The sequence below is a fragment of the Eupeodes corollae genome, chromosome 1, assembly GCF_945859685.1.
Source record: "Eupeodes corollae chromosome 1, idEupCoro1.1, whole genome shotgun sequence".
Classification (NCBI taxonomy): Eukaryota; Metazoa; Arthropoda; class Insecta; order Diptera; family Syrphidae; genus Eupeodes; species Eupeodes corollae.
In genome coordinates this window covers 43647076-43662756 of record NC_079147.1, presented here as the reverse complement: position 1 = coordinate 43662756, position 15681 = coordinate 43647076, and the positions used below count along the sequence as shown (strand labels likewise).

The 15681-nt window shown below is 35.6% G+C and overlaps 1 protein-coding gene across 1 annotated transcript in view; it reads left to right on the top strand.

Moving 5' to 3' along the window:
• Positions 1-15681, top strand: part of LOC129954235 (probable multidrug resistance-associated protein lethal(2)03659) — a 43045-nt gene that overhangs the window by 22943 nt on the left and 4421 nt on the right. The window contains exon 2 of the mRNA XM_056068010.1: positions 15422-15652. Within this exon, the coding sequence (XP_055923985.1) occupies positions 15422-15652 (231 nt within the window). The remainder of the gene's footprint in view (positions 1-15421; positions 15653-15681) is intronic.

The window sequence follows — 15681 nt, the reverse complement described above, 5'->3', positions numbered from 1 at the left end:
CATAGCTGTATCTAACTAACGTATGAGTAATATACGTACTTAATCGATTGCCATATGAGGAAAAAGTTCACCAATTCTTTTTCAATAATAAATAATAATATAATAATTGCTTTGTTTAATTTGATGAATTAAAATGTGGTGTCCAAGATAAATTGATTGTAATTGGTCTTACAACACAAAACACTCAATTCAAACAAACATAAGTAACAAAATAAAAGCGAAAACAATTATGTTCTTTTATTTTTTGTTCTGGGTAAGTATAGTAGTTTCATTGATTTAAATTTCTGTTCATTTAAAAAAAACTTCAATTAACAGAAACACCAAATCGATTTATAGGATAGGGGTGTGCCATAAATCTTATTTTTGTTCATTCATTTCTTGAATATAATAAACAAAACAACTTAACATGAAATTTAATAGGGTAAAAGAGTTGTTAAAAAGATTACAAAATTCAATGAAAATTACTTGTAATTGAAGTCTCCATACAATGTTTCCAATACTTTGAGATTAAATTGAATAGTTTCAATTACTAATTGCATTTAATTGAAAAGCGTCAATTACTTGCAATTTAATTACATGAATGTAATTAAAAATAAAATAATTAGCAAAAAAGCAGTAATGATTGCTTTTTCGGTAACCATTCCACTGAAATATAGTTAAATATTATTTTTGTCAGTTACATTTAGCAGGATATTACAAAATAACTGACTGAAATGCTAACTTTCTAAATTTCATTCAGAAATTCTTCGAAATAAAACGAAATTACAAGATCAAATTTAATTTAACAAACAGTTTTGGCTAAAAAAAAACGCAACTTTTACTGCCTCAATTAGCAAACGAGAGAGGGGGGGGTAGGTGTTTCCACTAAGGCACTTCTCCTTATCCAGGCGGTAGCGGACGAATTCTCGAGATGGAATCAACGGTGGCGTCTGCAGTTCCAGTTGAACTACTTAGTGAACACCTTATAGGGCTTCTTCGACATATTCGGAGCCCATGGCTGTAAGGAGGGCTTTATCCGGCTCCCCTTCCTTGGAGTTATACAAAGGCCCTCCAGGTTGGGGGTTGTGCCGTCGGGGTGACTTCCTGGCTACGTAAAAATACCTTAAGTTTCGAAGCACCAACAAGCCTCGGATACGGACGGATTCACTGTTGACAACCCACGCAAACGAAATAAGGACAACGAACTTCGGATATGTACGTGGAATGTTAGGTCCCTTAACAGACCACGTGCAGCCGAACAATTAGCGGAAGCCCTAAACTGCTGCAAGGCAGATATTACAGCCATCCAAGAAGTGCGATGGGATGGACCGGGCAAACGCAAACTAAAAGACTGCGATATCTACTACGGCCGGCGGCTGCTACCGAGAACAAAGACAGCGTCTATTTGGGTGTGGATTTGTTGTTGGAACTAGGTTCAGGCAAAAAGTCTTGAGTTTCAACATTGTGAGCGAGCGCATCACGACAATCCGCATAGAGGCTAAATTCGCCAACATAAGCCTAATATACGCGCATGCCCCAACAGAGGAGAAAGATGAAGACACCAAAGACATATTCTTCGAGCTCTTGGACAAGACATATGAGAAGTGCCCTGGCTATGACATTAAAATTGTCTTAGGAGATTTTAAAGCCCAGCTAGGAAGAGAAGACATCTTTGGTGGCATAATTGGGAGATACAGCCTGCACGACACCACCTCCGACAACGGATTCAGGCTGGTCGATTTCGCTGCGGGGCGAGACGTTCTGGTAGCTAGTACGCAGTTCACGCATCTTAATATCCACAAGGGGACATGGAAATCTCCTGATCAATCAACCGTCAACCAGATTGACCACATTGCGATCGACGCACGACACTTCTCCAGTATACAGGATATCCGAACATTCCGAGAGGCCAACATTGACTCGAACCACTACCTCGTAGCCAAGGTACGTCTACGGATATCCAGATCCAAGCCAAAACAAGGAAGTACTGTGAGAAGATTCGACGTTAGACGGCTACAATCGCAAGAGACTGCCATGTCCTTTTCCGATCGAGTCTCTAATAACCTCTTAAGGAGTCCTCATTGAAAACCAGTGGCAATATTGCCTTGCAGCCATCAGAGATGCCGCCTCTGAAGTGCTAGGTTTCACACGGCCACCTCAGCGAAAGCCCTGGTTTGACGACGAATGCCGGCAAGCGCACGCAGCGAAACAAGAGGCATACAAAACGGCGCTGTACAAAAGGACTAGGGCTGCTCGCGAGCTCTACGAGCAGAAGAGGAGAGAGTAACATCGGCTTCTTAGATGGAAAAAAAGCATTAGAAGCGCACGATCGAGGAGATAGAGGGATGTCACAACAGGAATGAGGTTCGAAAATTTAACCAAAAGGTTTAAAAAAATCTCCCACGAACCGAAGCCTGTAAAGACGATCAGGCTAACATCGCAGTAGAACCGCAGTCGATGCTGAGAATATGGAAAGATCAGTTCTCCAAATTATAAAACGGCGATGACGAACCGATTCCGCTGTAAGGGAGATAGAACCACTCAACCTCGCCGACGCAGATCAACAATTCCGCCTACCCGACCTTGACGAAGTGAAGATAGCTATATCTAAACTTAAGTCAAAAAAAGCTGCTGGAGCTGACAGCATCGCTGCCGAACTATTCAAAGCAGCAGGCGATGACTTGGTACGGAGCATGCACCGACTCATCTGCAAAATATGGTCGGAAGAAAGCATGCCCGATGAGTGGAATCTCAGCATAGTATGCCAGATACATAAGAAAGGAGGTCCTCTTAATTGCGCTTACTACAGAGGCATCAGTCTCTTAAACATTGCATATAAGATCCTCTCGGCCGTATTATGTGAACGTCTGAAGCCATTCGTCAACAACCTGATTGGTCCTTATCAGTGTGGCTTCAGACCAGGAAAGTCCACTATCGACCAAATATTCACACTACGGCAGATCTTGGAAAAACCCAGGAGCTTCAAATCGATACCCACCATCTCTTTATCGATTTTAAAGCCGATTGTGACAGCATCTATAGGCAAGAACTCTACCGTGCAAAACTCAACCGTCAACACTAGAGGCACAATCTTCCAAAGATCCATCCAATTACTCGGATACGCAGATGATATTGACATAATTGGAAGATCAAAGCGTGATGTCAGTGGAGCGTTTTTGAGCATTGCGACGGAAGCGAAGAAGATGGGTTTAGTGGTCAATGAGGGCAAGACCAAGTATATGCTGTCATCAAAAAAGGACACTGAACGACGACGTATTGGACAAAACGTCACCATGGACAGCTATAACTTTGAGGTAGTTAAGGACTTTGTCTACCTAGGCACCGCTATTAATGCAGACAACGACATCAGCGCTGAAATCAAACGAAGAATAACTCTTGCAAATCGCAATTCTTTGGACTTAGATGGCAATTGAGAAGTAAAGTCCTCTCTCGAGCATGTAAAATCACCATTTATAAGACACTCATCATTCCGGTTCTCATTTATGGCGCTGAGGCCTGGACCCTGTCAAAGAAAGATGAGAGCGTCTTAGGATGCTTCGAGAGAAAAATTCTTCGGGCGATTTTTGGTCCCGTACGCATAGATGGAGAATGGAGGAGAAGATATAACGACGAGCTGTACGGGCTGTACAGCGACACTGACCTAGTTAGCAGAATCAAATTCCAACGGCTTAGATAGCTAGGTCATGTAGAGCGGATGGACATCAACGCTCCAGCCCGGAAGGTCTTCGAATCCAATCCCGAGGGACGGCGCAGTAGAGGAAGACCGCGACTCAGGTGGCGCACGCAGGTGGGAGAGGACCTCAACCAACTTGGCGTGCGAAACTGGAGACAGCTAGCTAGGGACCGAGCTGGCTGGAGACGCTTGTTGGTTGAGGCCCAGGTCCGCCCCGGACTGTAGCGCCACCTTAAGTAAGTATTTATTCCTAAAACTATGTAGTATGGAATTTACTTTGCATTTCCGGCACTTCACATAAGATCTTCCATGGCAGTCTGGACCTTACACCATCACCATCATATAAGAGCGTCATCCACGTTTGTTAGTTGTGCTTAGTTTTCTGGCATGGCATAGATCTTCGTCTACCGCGCACTTGAAATTTGTTATATATAGCATCCAATAGGAGCAAAAGATCCACCATACGCCGATTATATGTCATGACTGCGTTTGGACATGATACAGTTTGGTAGCTCTTTTTTTTTTTTGTTGAAGTGTTGAACTTTAATAGACGGTTTGCTGTCGACATATGTCGAAGCAAGGTTCACAATTCTGTTGTTAAACCATGTTAACACAGAAATATCAATCAAATTATCAATTGTCGCCAGTTTTTCCACAGTTGCACCTCTTCATTTTTTTTCAACTCCTTTATAACCCGGAATTAAGGACGTGTACCAGTTGTCAAAGACAAATTTGTAGTTGAATCCGTCGGGAATAGTTTTCTGCAGCCGAACAACAACGTCACTGGATGTACTAATTTTTGGCAAATCGGTGTATAACTGAACATATCCTTGGGCTCAAGTTCAAAGTCGTCGCTGAACCCAGAGCTACCACTGAGAACAACATTTGTCTATCCCCATTTGTATGGTTTTTTGTGTTGTATTTTATGAAGGGAATCATGTCCTAGTTGTCCTTTGATTATTTGCGTCGAGTTGGTGTTGAAATGTAGGAACCTTTTTATTTCTTCGAACCGGTTACATCCCATTACAGGATTCATTTTAGGATAACCTAGGCTTTCATTGCAATAAAGCCTAGTTGATGGTAACTGTACGATGGACATGTAATGGCATATTCCAATAAACTGTTCAAGTTCCGCTGCTGTTATATGGGCAATTTTTTCGTGACGTTTTTTTACAGGAGTATCTGATTGTTTCTTGCTCTATATATTTGAACATTTAACCTGTAAAAAAGTACTTGTAGAATTGTATTGGCGAGCACCTTTTTCCAAAAACCCATCGCACCTCTAGGTTTTTTCAGGTCTCGTACTTCTATTCGAGAGAGGTACCATTTGGAATAGAGAAATATTATCTTCGAATTCCCAATCGGATTCATCCGACTCTGGAATATATAGAGGCAGTTTACCTCGTGCTCATCATCTGAAAAATCTTCGTCACAGCTGTTGTCGGAAAATTTTGTTTATACTTGGTCCATATGGGCAAAAAAACTCTCAAGTTATCCCGCCCAACGGATTCTTAATCTAGAGAGTCTAAGCTTTCATTTGAAACCTCATTTGTCTAGTCGGCGGATGAAGTAGGTTTGTACCAAAAATACCGTTTTTCGAGATGGGCGGACAAGCGGTTTGGCCCAAGTTTTTTTTGCCCGTCCTAATGTTTTGAAATCTGTAAGTAAATCCCAATAAACCCATTGTACATTTTTGCAGTCGGCTGATCGTCGTCGGTAGTCGGTAGTATGCACCAAAAAACGGTACCGGAAGTAGACATTTTGCCACCACAAGGCCCATCGAAAGTTAGCCCGCCCTGCAGTTTTGTATATGCCACGTCATGCTCTATCTATTTCTGAAACTCAATTCCAGTCGGCTTATGAAGGGTACCCTACGGTCGCCTTCTGGACTACTAATATTTATATTTCATTATATTTTTATATTTTTTATACAATTTTGAAACACGCGTTTCTTGCACTGTACCCTTTGTGACGAGTTTGACGGATAAAATTGTTGTTGAAACTCGTTCATAGATGGCGTTTGTCAATAAAATTTAGAGCGCTTATGTTACTAATTTTACAACAGAATTTGTTGAAAACTAGAAAATATCGACAAAAATACGGTTTGGATCAGTTAAGTTATTGAAATGGGTTCGATTGAAAATATTGACATTTCTCGAAAATTGCGTGGGTGTTTTTTTTTACCATAGCAGTTTAAAAAAAAAGGTGAAAATTTTGGTTAACCCTAAATATCTCACGAACCAATGGCGCTAGAGACTTGAATACAATTTTATATTATGTATTGTAACGTGATACCAAACCTCGAAATTTAACGAATAAAAAATTTAATTTCGAAACCAGAAGAATTACGTTTTTAAAATCTCGTAAGATTTTGAGAAAAAATGAATTGACAGTTTTTTTTACAAAAAATAAAAACCTAACAAAGAAAACAATACTAAAGCTTGGTTAAAATTGACTTAGGACTCAAATAGCTTTTTAAAAATGAAAAATATCGTTTTCGATATTCAGAAGTATTTTTATAAAAATCCAACAGTCCGTTTTTTCATAAAAAAATAAAATTACAAGAAATAGTACGCAAGTTTGGTAAAAATTGATGTTCGGTTCTTGAAATCTCTCAAATTATTTTCATTTATCCAATTTGTAAAAATTTAAGAAATGCTTCTAAAATTGGTAAACATTTGTTTTCAAATAAAAATCTATTTAACAAAACAAGATTTTCAAACCTAACTTTTTTTTATATGAAAAATATTGTTGGTAATTTTAATTTTTTTTAAGAATAAGTCAACTGACAACTTTTTAACAAAGACAAACCGACAGACAGGATGGGATCGAATCCCAGCCTCTTTTTTTAAAGATTTTGTACATAAAATTAATATTATTATTACCGAGAGACTCTACGTGGCTGACATGACTAACATTGTGATTTGAATAGCTCAAAAGTCTCATGGTATTTAGTGTCAAAGTATTGATATTTTCGGGCATGGGTCCTCCTCTAATCCGTTTTTTAACGCTATTCTGTCAGTCCAATGTGATCTCACTTTTTTCAAGCATACACTTTTATTTCGTTAATATTGTGTCGAATTTTGGCTTCTAAATGATCAAAAGTTAATATTTTATTATCATAGACCAGAGATTTGAAATACCACCAAAAATATTACGGAGGTATCAAATCACACGAAAGAGGTGGTGTCTGTTGCATTTCCTATTCCGTATTTAAAGCCAAATGAGCCGATGATTCAAAATAGCTGTGAGGCCAGAAATGAGCCTAACCGTCGACTTGTTAAAGTGCCAAATAATTTTGGTAACCAGAGCGTGAATTTTGAGAATAAATTGTCACAATTTTTAAACATAAGTGTGTGCATGGTATTTGCTAAAGTATATTGACAAAAATCATTTAAATTGCGTTGTTTAAAACTACTCACCCTAAAATTTGACATCTGTCAAACTCAGGTGTCATTTGAAGTGTCATTGAAGTGTCATTATTTCAATGCTTTGCAAATTACGTCATTCAGTCGTTTTCAGCTTTACGGAATGATTATTATTTTTATCGTAAACAAATATTGTGAAGAAATGAAGAAGAGTGGAAACATGACTGATGTCGTAAGGCCGTGCATAGTCGTAAAGCACGTTAAGTCGAAAAATATTGCTACTGAAACTAATACTGATGATCCAAATGTATTAATTTCCCACAGTTCCCAACCTTTGAAATTGCCATCAACCTCATTTGTGAAAGGTGATGACTTGCAACATTTTTAACTATAAAAATAAGTATAAATGTACACGTGCATCTCTGTCCGATCACTTAATTGTTTATCTTTAAATTTAAGAGAAAACTTATTTCTTATCAAAATGTAGTGACGTAGATGGAATTCGTTTGGATGCTTTTTGGTTGTGTAACTGCAAAACAATGGGTGCTTTTTTGTTTTCTCGGAATAGAAAATAATCTCAAATCTAAAATTGTTTATTATTCATTGCCATCCCCATTGCTTTGTTGCAATTGCAATGTATGAAATTAATTGGCTTCATCGTTAATCTTGATGTTCTATATATTTTTTGAAATGTATAAGAAAATGTTTTTTTTTTTGTTTTATAATAAGGTCAAATATGTTTGACAAAAACTTAAACACGCACATTTGACGTTTTCACTGTAGGCGGATAAAGAAAATTTGTAGACTTATATGAAACTGTTGTATCATCTTTGGGAATTCTGTGAACACAAAAGAGGATATTGTTATTGTGTAAGGTCTATTTTTGGCTCTATGACGATGATGGTGGAAGCCATTGTCTTGCGATTTAAGGAAATTTGTTAATAGTTGAAAACAAATGAAAAAACACGAGTTTTATGTTTTGCATATGTACTTATTTATTTTACTTTTTCCAATACACAAAAGTACGTGGTTATCCATTTTTCGGTTTCAAAAGTAAACGTTAATAAAACACATATTTTTGTTCATGATATTTCTGTTGTATTATAAAGTTTGAACGTTGACATTATATATGAAACACTACATCATATAAATGACCACCACGCGAATTGTTGCAAGCATCGATTCTTTTGAGGCAATTTTCGACCACGTTTTGACACATATTGGGCGGTATCTCAGCCATAACTTGACGAATGTTGATTTTTAAGTGCTCAAGAGTTAAATGTTTATCTGCATAAACACGGTCTTTCACGTAGCTTCACAAAATAAAAGTCCAGCAGTGTCGAATCCCATTATCTTAGTGACCATGACCACTTGATATACGACGAGAAATTACGCATCCAGAAAATGTCTCTTGCAATAAAGCCATATTCGCTGGAGTTGTGTGGCATGTTGCACCGTCTTGTTGAAACCACATTTTCTCCAAGTCTTATTCTTCAAAAGCTTATCATATGACGCTCCGAATGGACGGTGACAGTCGTTTAATCGTCATTTTCGAAGAAGTTAGGTCGAATCACACCTTTGGACCAAAGAGCGCACTAGATTCTAACTTTTTGTGAATGTAATTTCACCTCTTCGAATACTTGAGGAATCTCAGCAAAACCAATAAAATAAGCTATGAATTTAAGTGCAGGGTGTCCTATTTCCCGAGAACAACGAGGAATCGGCACATTCGGGTATTCGGCAACACTTTCACTTACAGCAGTGATATTTTCAGTGGTACAGGACTTACAATATCTGTAACCAATTCAGTATCTTTAAATTTGTTCACAATTTTGCCATAATCTCCTCTTAAAGTACGATATGTGGCTGTGCCAGAATCACCATTTTTGTAGTAGGCCTTAACAAGTTGTATACGTTGTGCGATTTTGGTTTAACAACTTAATTTGACAGATGTCGAATTCCTTCCGTATATATTTGAAACCGCAAATTGGATAACACGTTATGAATCGTAACATTGACATCAAAACTTTAAGTCACCTTTAAAAAAAATAAAACCGAATATTTTATTCGAAATATTTTTTTAAGGTAACATCGTCCCTTTTGATAATTTTGTTCACATCTTAAATTTTAGTTTTTGAGATAAGATATTGGAACTGAAAAACAAATATTGAAATTGTATTGTTTAAGGACTTTATTTTTAATATAAATTTTCAAAAAATGTATGTATTGCGAAGAGTGCAGTATTAAACACTTTTGACTTAAAGCAAAAAGGCTTTAAAACAAATCTATTTCTGATGCAGGAAATCCAACATCACAAAATAAATATAAAGCCGTAAACGTAGCTTCCGAAAGATTTCCCTAGTTTTGAATGATATTTTCGGATTATATGCTGAAATGATAGGATTTAGCATTATCTTTCATAAACAAAATTGCATAGAATAAAATAGTTTTGAAGTCAATATTTTGCTTTTCTCTAGTTTTTGGAATCGATCGAATCAGTTTTTACCAAATGTTTAAGTTGTTTTTTGAAGATTCAGATTTTTGATCAAAAAACATGCAGTTGGATCTTTATAAAATATTAAAAATAAAATTTCATAAAATAAAATTAGTTTATAGGCAAAATCTGTAAGATATTCGAGTTCAAAATCAATTCTTGCCAACTTTTAATAGTGTTTTATTTTTTTTATTTTTTTGTAAAACATTTACTTTCATTTCTCGAAAAAACTTACCAGGTGTCAAAAACGTTTTTCCTTATTGCATACAACTATTATTTTGTGTCCTGACTACTATTTTTTGCTCCAGTTAAATTTATATCAGTTTGGTATCACGTTACAACGTATAATATAAAGTTTAAAGTCTTTAGTGTTTCCAGAGATATTTATGGTCAACTAAATTTTGAGCTAGTTTATTTAAAATGCTTTTCTAAAAATATCACCCACTGATTTCTTTTCCAATTCGTTGATGCATCTTTTGATGTACAATAAAAATTTGTTGAAGTCAATAACTCTACCTTTGATTTAAAATCTAGTGATATTGAAACGTAGAGAAACAGTTAACAGTTAACTTAACAGTTTTTTTTACTCTTATTTAATCTTTGTGTCATTACGAATTTAAAAAAACTTAATAATTGATCTAAATTTGAATTTTCAATAAGGGGTTTCAGTTTGATACTCTGTACTCTTATTGGAAAAACCTTTGCATTAAAACTTTACTATATTCATATTTTACATTTCAATGCTTATTGAATCGTTGCACCCTTTGCCCGACTCTTTATTTTTTAATGAATCGTTTCGTTTTCGATTGCCACTTGAAAATGTGTTCCAATTTTGAAAATATTTTTTGTATTATTATATCTAAGATTATTCTGTCTTGGATTTGATCCAGGTGCCGTGGCATAAGGGCCTTATGTCGGTTTCCAAAGTGACTTAAGGCAAATTTCTTCCTATGTTACTTTCAAACTTTAACTTCAACACCTGAGAAGATTGGAGATGTACTTTGAGGTGCATATATTATTTTTGTACATATTTCCAAAGTTAACGATTCCAAGAGGACATTAATAGCTTTAAATATTTGTATTTTGTATAGTTGAAAACAAACATATTTTTCATACATGTAAATAAACATAAATGATTTTTAACGAAACACAATCTTTCCGATGTTAAAAAATATAAATAAATAAATAATAGTATTAGGTATACAGATATACGCACAAAAATACATACATACGTATATCGAACAAAAAACATCAGTACTGTTTTACACAATTTTCCTGCTAATTGGAAAGAGGAGGGGATAATTAGTACCCGATCCTCAACACGATGTCCAAACATTTGAAAAAATTACCATATTTGGACAGTTCCCGCTGAGATGAATATTGTAACGTTCTATTCCACTGGTCGTTCCCGTTGCAGAACCATACACGAATATGACGTAGGGAGTTTCCTAATATTCAAATGAATTTATTTATAACCATTAGTATACTAAATATTTTCAGTACGATGAATTAAGTTCAGCTTTTCTATCCATTGCCGTCTAAAATATAACACAAACTACCTAAAAATTGTCTTGCCGTTCTTTTTGAAAGGAGCTTCTTGCTTTTGAATTCAAGTTATGAAGCGCCAGGTATATATCTTGTGGCCTTAAAAGCGGAAGCACCAAAAATTGACGGAAAAGTCTATTCGCTGTTTTGTTTTTGTGCATGAATTCTAAAAACGTTGGAATTTTTGAGGCCCTTCTTCGAAAAATTTAGCAAAAATGAAACCTACAAGCTGTAAACTTGTCCTTGGAAACGCTTTCTGCAAACTATTTTTAAGAGTTTTTTCTTATTATAATTGGAACGTTAAAGACCGGTTTTTGTTATTGAAAAAATATCAAAACAAATTTGGTCTTAAGTCGCAATAAAATGTTGCCAAACGTTGAAATTTGGTCTTATGACAATTGCTTTTATGTCACGGGACCTTCTAAAAAAAGTTTTTAAGAATTGGAACTCGTAAGGTCTCTTTCACACATGACGATTTTCTCCGCACGAAGAAAACCGTACGGTTTTTATCCATGAGCCATTAATAGTAAACTAATAAAATTAAATAAAGCTTTCATACTGGACGGAGACGGGTTTTTTCCGTACGGACGATTTAAAACAGCCGTTTCAACGTGACAACGCGAACACATTCACAAAAGACGATATTTATTCGTCTGCCGTCGGTTTTTGTGGTCACTTGTACTGAAAAAAAATATCTAAAATATAACCAAACGTAGACGATTCACGGGAAAAATACGTTATGTGTGAAAACAAAGTCTGTACGAAAAAAAAACGTACGGATTTAAACCGCACGGACGAAACCGTCTCGAGTAAAGAGGTCTAACTATTCCTTGAAATCTCCTCTTCTTGGTCGACCGAAATTGTAATTACTAATAAAATAAGGGGACAGTTAACATAATGATGAATAAACGCACTGTACGACAAGTTGAGCCGTCTAGTTGCAAGTTAATGTCGTCGATGCTGTTTAGCGTGTCTATTCTACCCCTCGCCATTCAGCAGAACTACAACTTATTTTCATTTCAAAAAAAATAATAACTGATGATCCTACCTGCGTGAAAACCATCGCACTAAATAGTCAATTGAAATTGTTTGATTTAAAGTGCCTAAAGCAATATCTAGTGACGAATCACATATTGGGAATAATCGATGTTAGATTTGTGAAATAATGACAACGTTTTGTATTTAATTTCAACTTTCATTTCAATTAAAAGAACACAATTACTAATTGACCTTTTTTCATAATAACAACATATAATTTCTATATAAAAATATACGTTTTAATTACTTCTTATTGTAAATGAAAACATGAACTTCCACATTACATGTAATTGAAAATTGTAATGGGTTTGTTCATTTTCTTAAATTAACGTGTTTTTAGTCCTACATAGCTCAAGAACCAGTAAAGATATTGACTTTAAATGAATTTTGTTGTATAGATAAAAAGGCAGAAAGATGCAGAAAGTACTTTCAAAAAAATTGCATGGGTGGTTTTTACCACAGTTCAAAAAAAAGGTGACAATTTTCGTTAACCTTAAATATCTCACGAACCAATAACTCTAAATTTTATATTATATACTGTAACGTTATACCAAACAAATATTATTTTGGGAAATAAATCGAATAAATCCGACCAACAGTTTTTTTTATAAATCAAAAAAAAAAGAAGAGAAAAATCGAATTCTTTATAAAATTTGCGTACTATTTTTTGTAGATTTTATTTTTTTTTATTAAAAAACGGACTGTTAGATTTTTATAAAAAAATTATTGAATTTTGAAAATAATATTTTCTGTGAAATAAAATCAAATTTTAGAAAAAATATTTGAGTCGAAAATCAATTTTTACCAATTTTTAGAAATGCTTAATTTCCGATACATTTAATTCTTTGTTAAAAAAATTGTGAATTAGATTTTTCTAAAAATTTTACTGAATGTTGACAACAATATTTTTTTAAAGATAAAAGCAGTTTAAACCTAAAATATCTCAAAGTTTTTAAAAGATATTTCAGTCGAAAAAAAATTTTTAAGTTTTTATCTATTCTATTTTTCTCAAATTTTTACCGAATGCTGAAAATATATTTCTTATAAAATGAAATAATTTGGAAGCCATAATCTCAAATTTTTGAAAAGATATTTGAGTCGAAATCCAATTTTTACCGACTTTAAGTGGTACTGTTTTATAAAAAAAAAAATATCAATTTGATTTTCTCAAAATTTTACCAATTGTTAATTTCACCCACTCTTTCTGCATCTTTCTTTATTATTATCAGCATGAGAACAATTTTTTGAAGTCGATATCTCTTCTGGTTCTTGAGCTATGGATGACAAAAAAACCTCGCGACATGTGTACATACGTACATACACCACACGCATAGACATTTTTCTAAAAACCTTTTATTTCGACTCTAGGGACCTTGAAACGTCGAGAAATTTTAAAATTTTCAATTCAACAAATCGGACCCATTACAATAATTTCCTATACTTACTTACTTACTTAAGGTGGCGCTACAGTCCGGGGCGGACCTGGGCCTCAACCAACAAGCGTCTCCAGCCAGCTCGGTCCCTAGCTAGCTGTCTCCAGTTTCGCACGCCAAGTTGGTTGAGGTCCACTCCCACCTGGGAGCGCCACCTGAGTCGCGGTCTTCCTCTACTGCGCCGTCCCTAGGGATTGAATTCGAAGACCTTCCGGGCTGGAGCGTTGATGTCCATCCGCTCTACATGACCTAGCCATCTTAGCCGTTGGACTTTAATTCTGCTAACTAGGTCAGTGTCGCTGTACAGCCCGTACAGTTCGTCGTTATATCTTCTCCTCCATTCTCCATCTATGCGTGAAGGACCAAAAATCACCCGAAGAATTTTTCTCTCGAAGCATCCTAAGACGCTCTCATCTTTCTTTGACAGGGTCCAGGCTTCATCGCCATAAATGAGAACCGGGATGATGCCTTGTCTTATAGATGGTGATTGCAGATCCTCGAGAGAGGACTTTACTTCTCAATTGCCTTCTAAGTCCAAAGAAGCAGCGATTTGCATGAGTTATCCTTCGTTTGATTTCAGCGCTGGTGTCTGCATTAATAGCGGTGCCTAGGTAGACAAAGTCCTTAACTACCTCAAAGTTATAGCTGTCCATGGTGACATTTTGTCCAACACTTCGTTGTTTAATGTCCTTTTTTGATGACAGCATATACATGGTCTTTCCCTCATTGACCACTAAACCCATTTTCCATTTTCCCTTCCGTCGAAATGCTCAAAAACGCTCCACTGACATCACGCTTTGATCTTCCAATTATGTCAATATTATCTGCGTATCCGAGTAATTGGATGGATCTTTGGAAGATTGTGCCCCTAGTGTTGACGGTTGAGTCTGACTTTCATGGTCTGAAGCCACACTGATAAGGACCTATGAGTTTGTTGACGAACGGCTTCAGACGTACTCATAATACGCAGAGAGGATATTATATGCAATGGTTAGGAGACTGATGCCTCTGTAGTTGGCGCAATTTAGAGGATCTCCTTTCTCATGCTCTCTTTTTTTCCATCTAAGAAGCCGGTGAACTTCCTATGGGAATTTTAAAATATCTTAAAAGTTTTAATAGAGATAAAAACATTTTAAACTTGATTGTGTTTCAATAGTTCACTCGGACTTTTGCTTACTTTTTTTTATAATTTTATTTTATTGTTTCTCTTATCGCGAACTTTCAAGTTAAAAGTTGTGAAAAATTAAAATACATAATATTTAGAAATGTGGATTTAAATCTAAAACAGATCGTAACAGATTGCTTGAAATTAAACTTCACTTTAATCCTTGAGCTCCTCAAATGGTTAGGAACGGTTTAAATGTTTCGAATTTTGGTTGGTTTCAGTTTTTACTTCTACAACAGCAAAGCACTTTGTCGTTTCTATTTTGAAAAATTTGTCCTATTTTGTTAATATATTCAGCAAAGTTTTATTAAGACCGCTTTTCACATCTGACTTCCTTAAAGTTCTTTATTTATAAAACGCTATAAATATTGTTGTGTAAATACGATGTGTGGTTGAAAAGTCAAGCTGCAATAAAATCACTGAAAACTTTCTCTTTAAACAAGCTATAAAAGAGTCATAAACTTTTATTTGTCTTTTGATATTTGTTGGGAATCTTTTTAATTGATTTTAAATAGCACCATAAAAGTTTATTGACTGGTTATCTTTTGATGTTTGTGGACTAAGTTCCTCAAGATATAGAACTTGATTTGATGTTAAAATGTCCTTCAACAAATTTTGCAAGACCAATTAGCTCACCACTCAAAAAAATTATTAAAACTAATTTAGGTGCCATTGTTATAACCTTTATTTCTTTTAATTTTACAGGTGGATGAAAGATCTGTTTCGTCGTGGTCTTCAGGGGCCTCTCACCGAAGAAGAACTCTACGAGCATAAAAACAGTCTCGACAGCGAACGTGTGACTGAGATATTCGCGCGTCTCTGGGAAGAAGAGAAACTGCGAAAGAAACCCAGCATAGTCAAGCTGATATTTCGTGTCTATGGAACGAAATTCGTGCCTCTAGGTTTTTTCTACTCAATTCTAGAATCAGCAACCAAGTAAGTTTCCACCCAATTCACATCTCGAA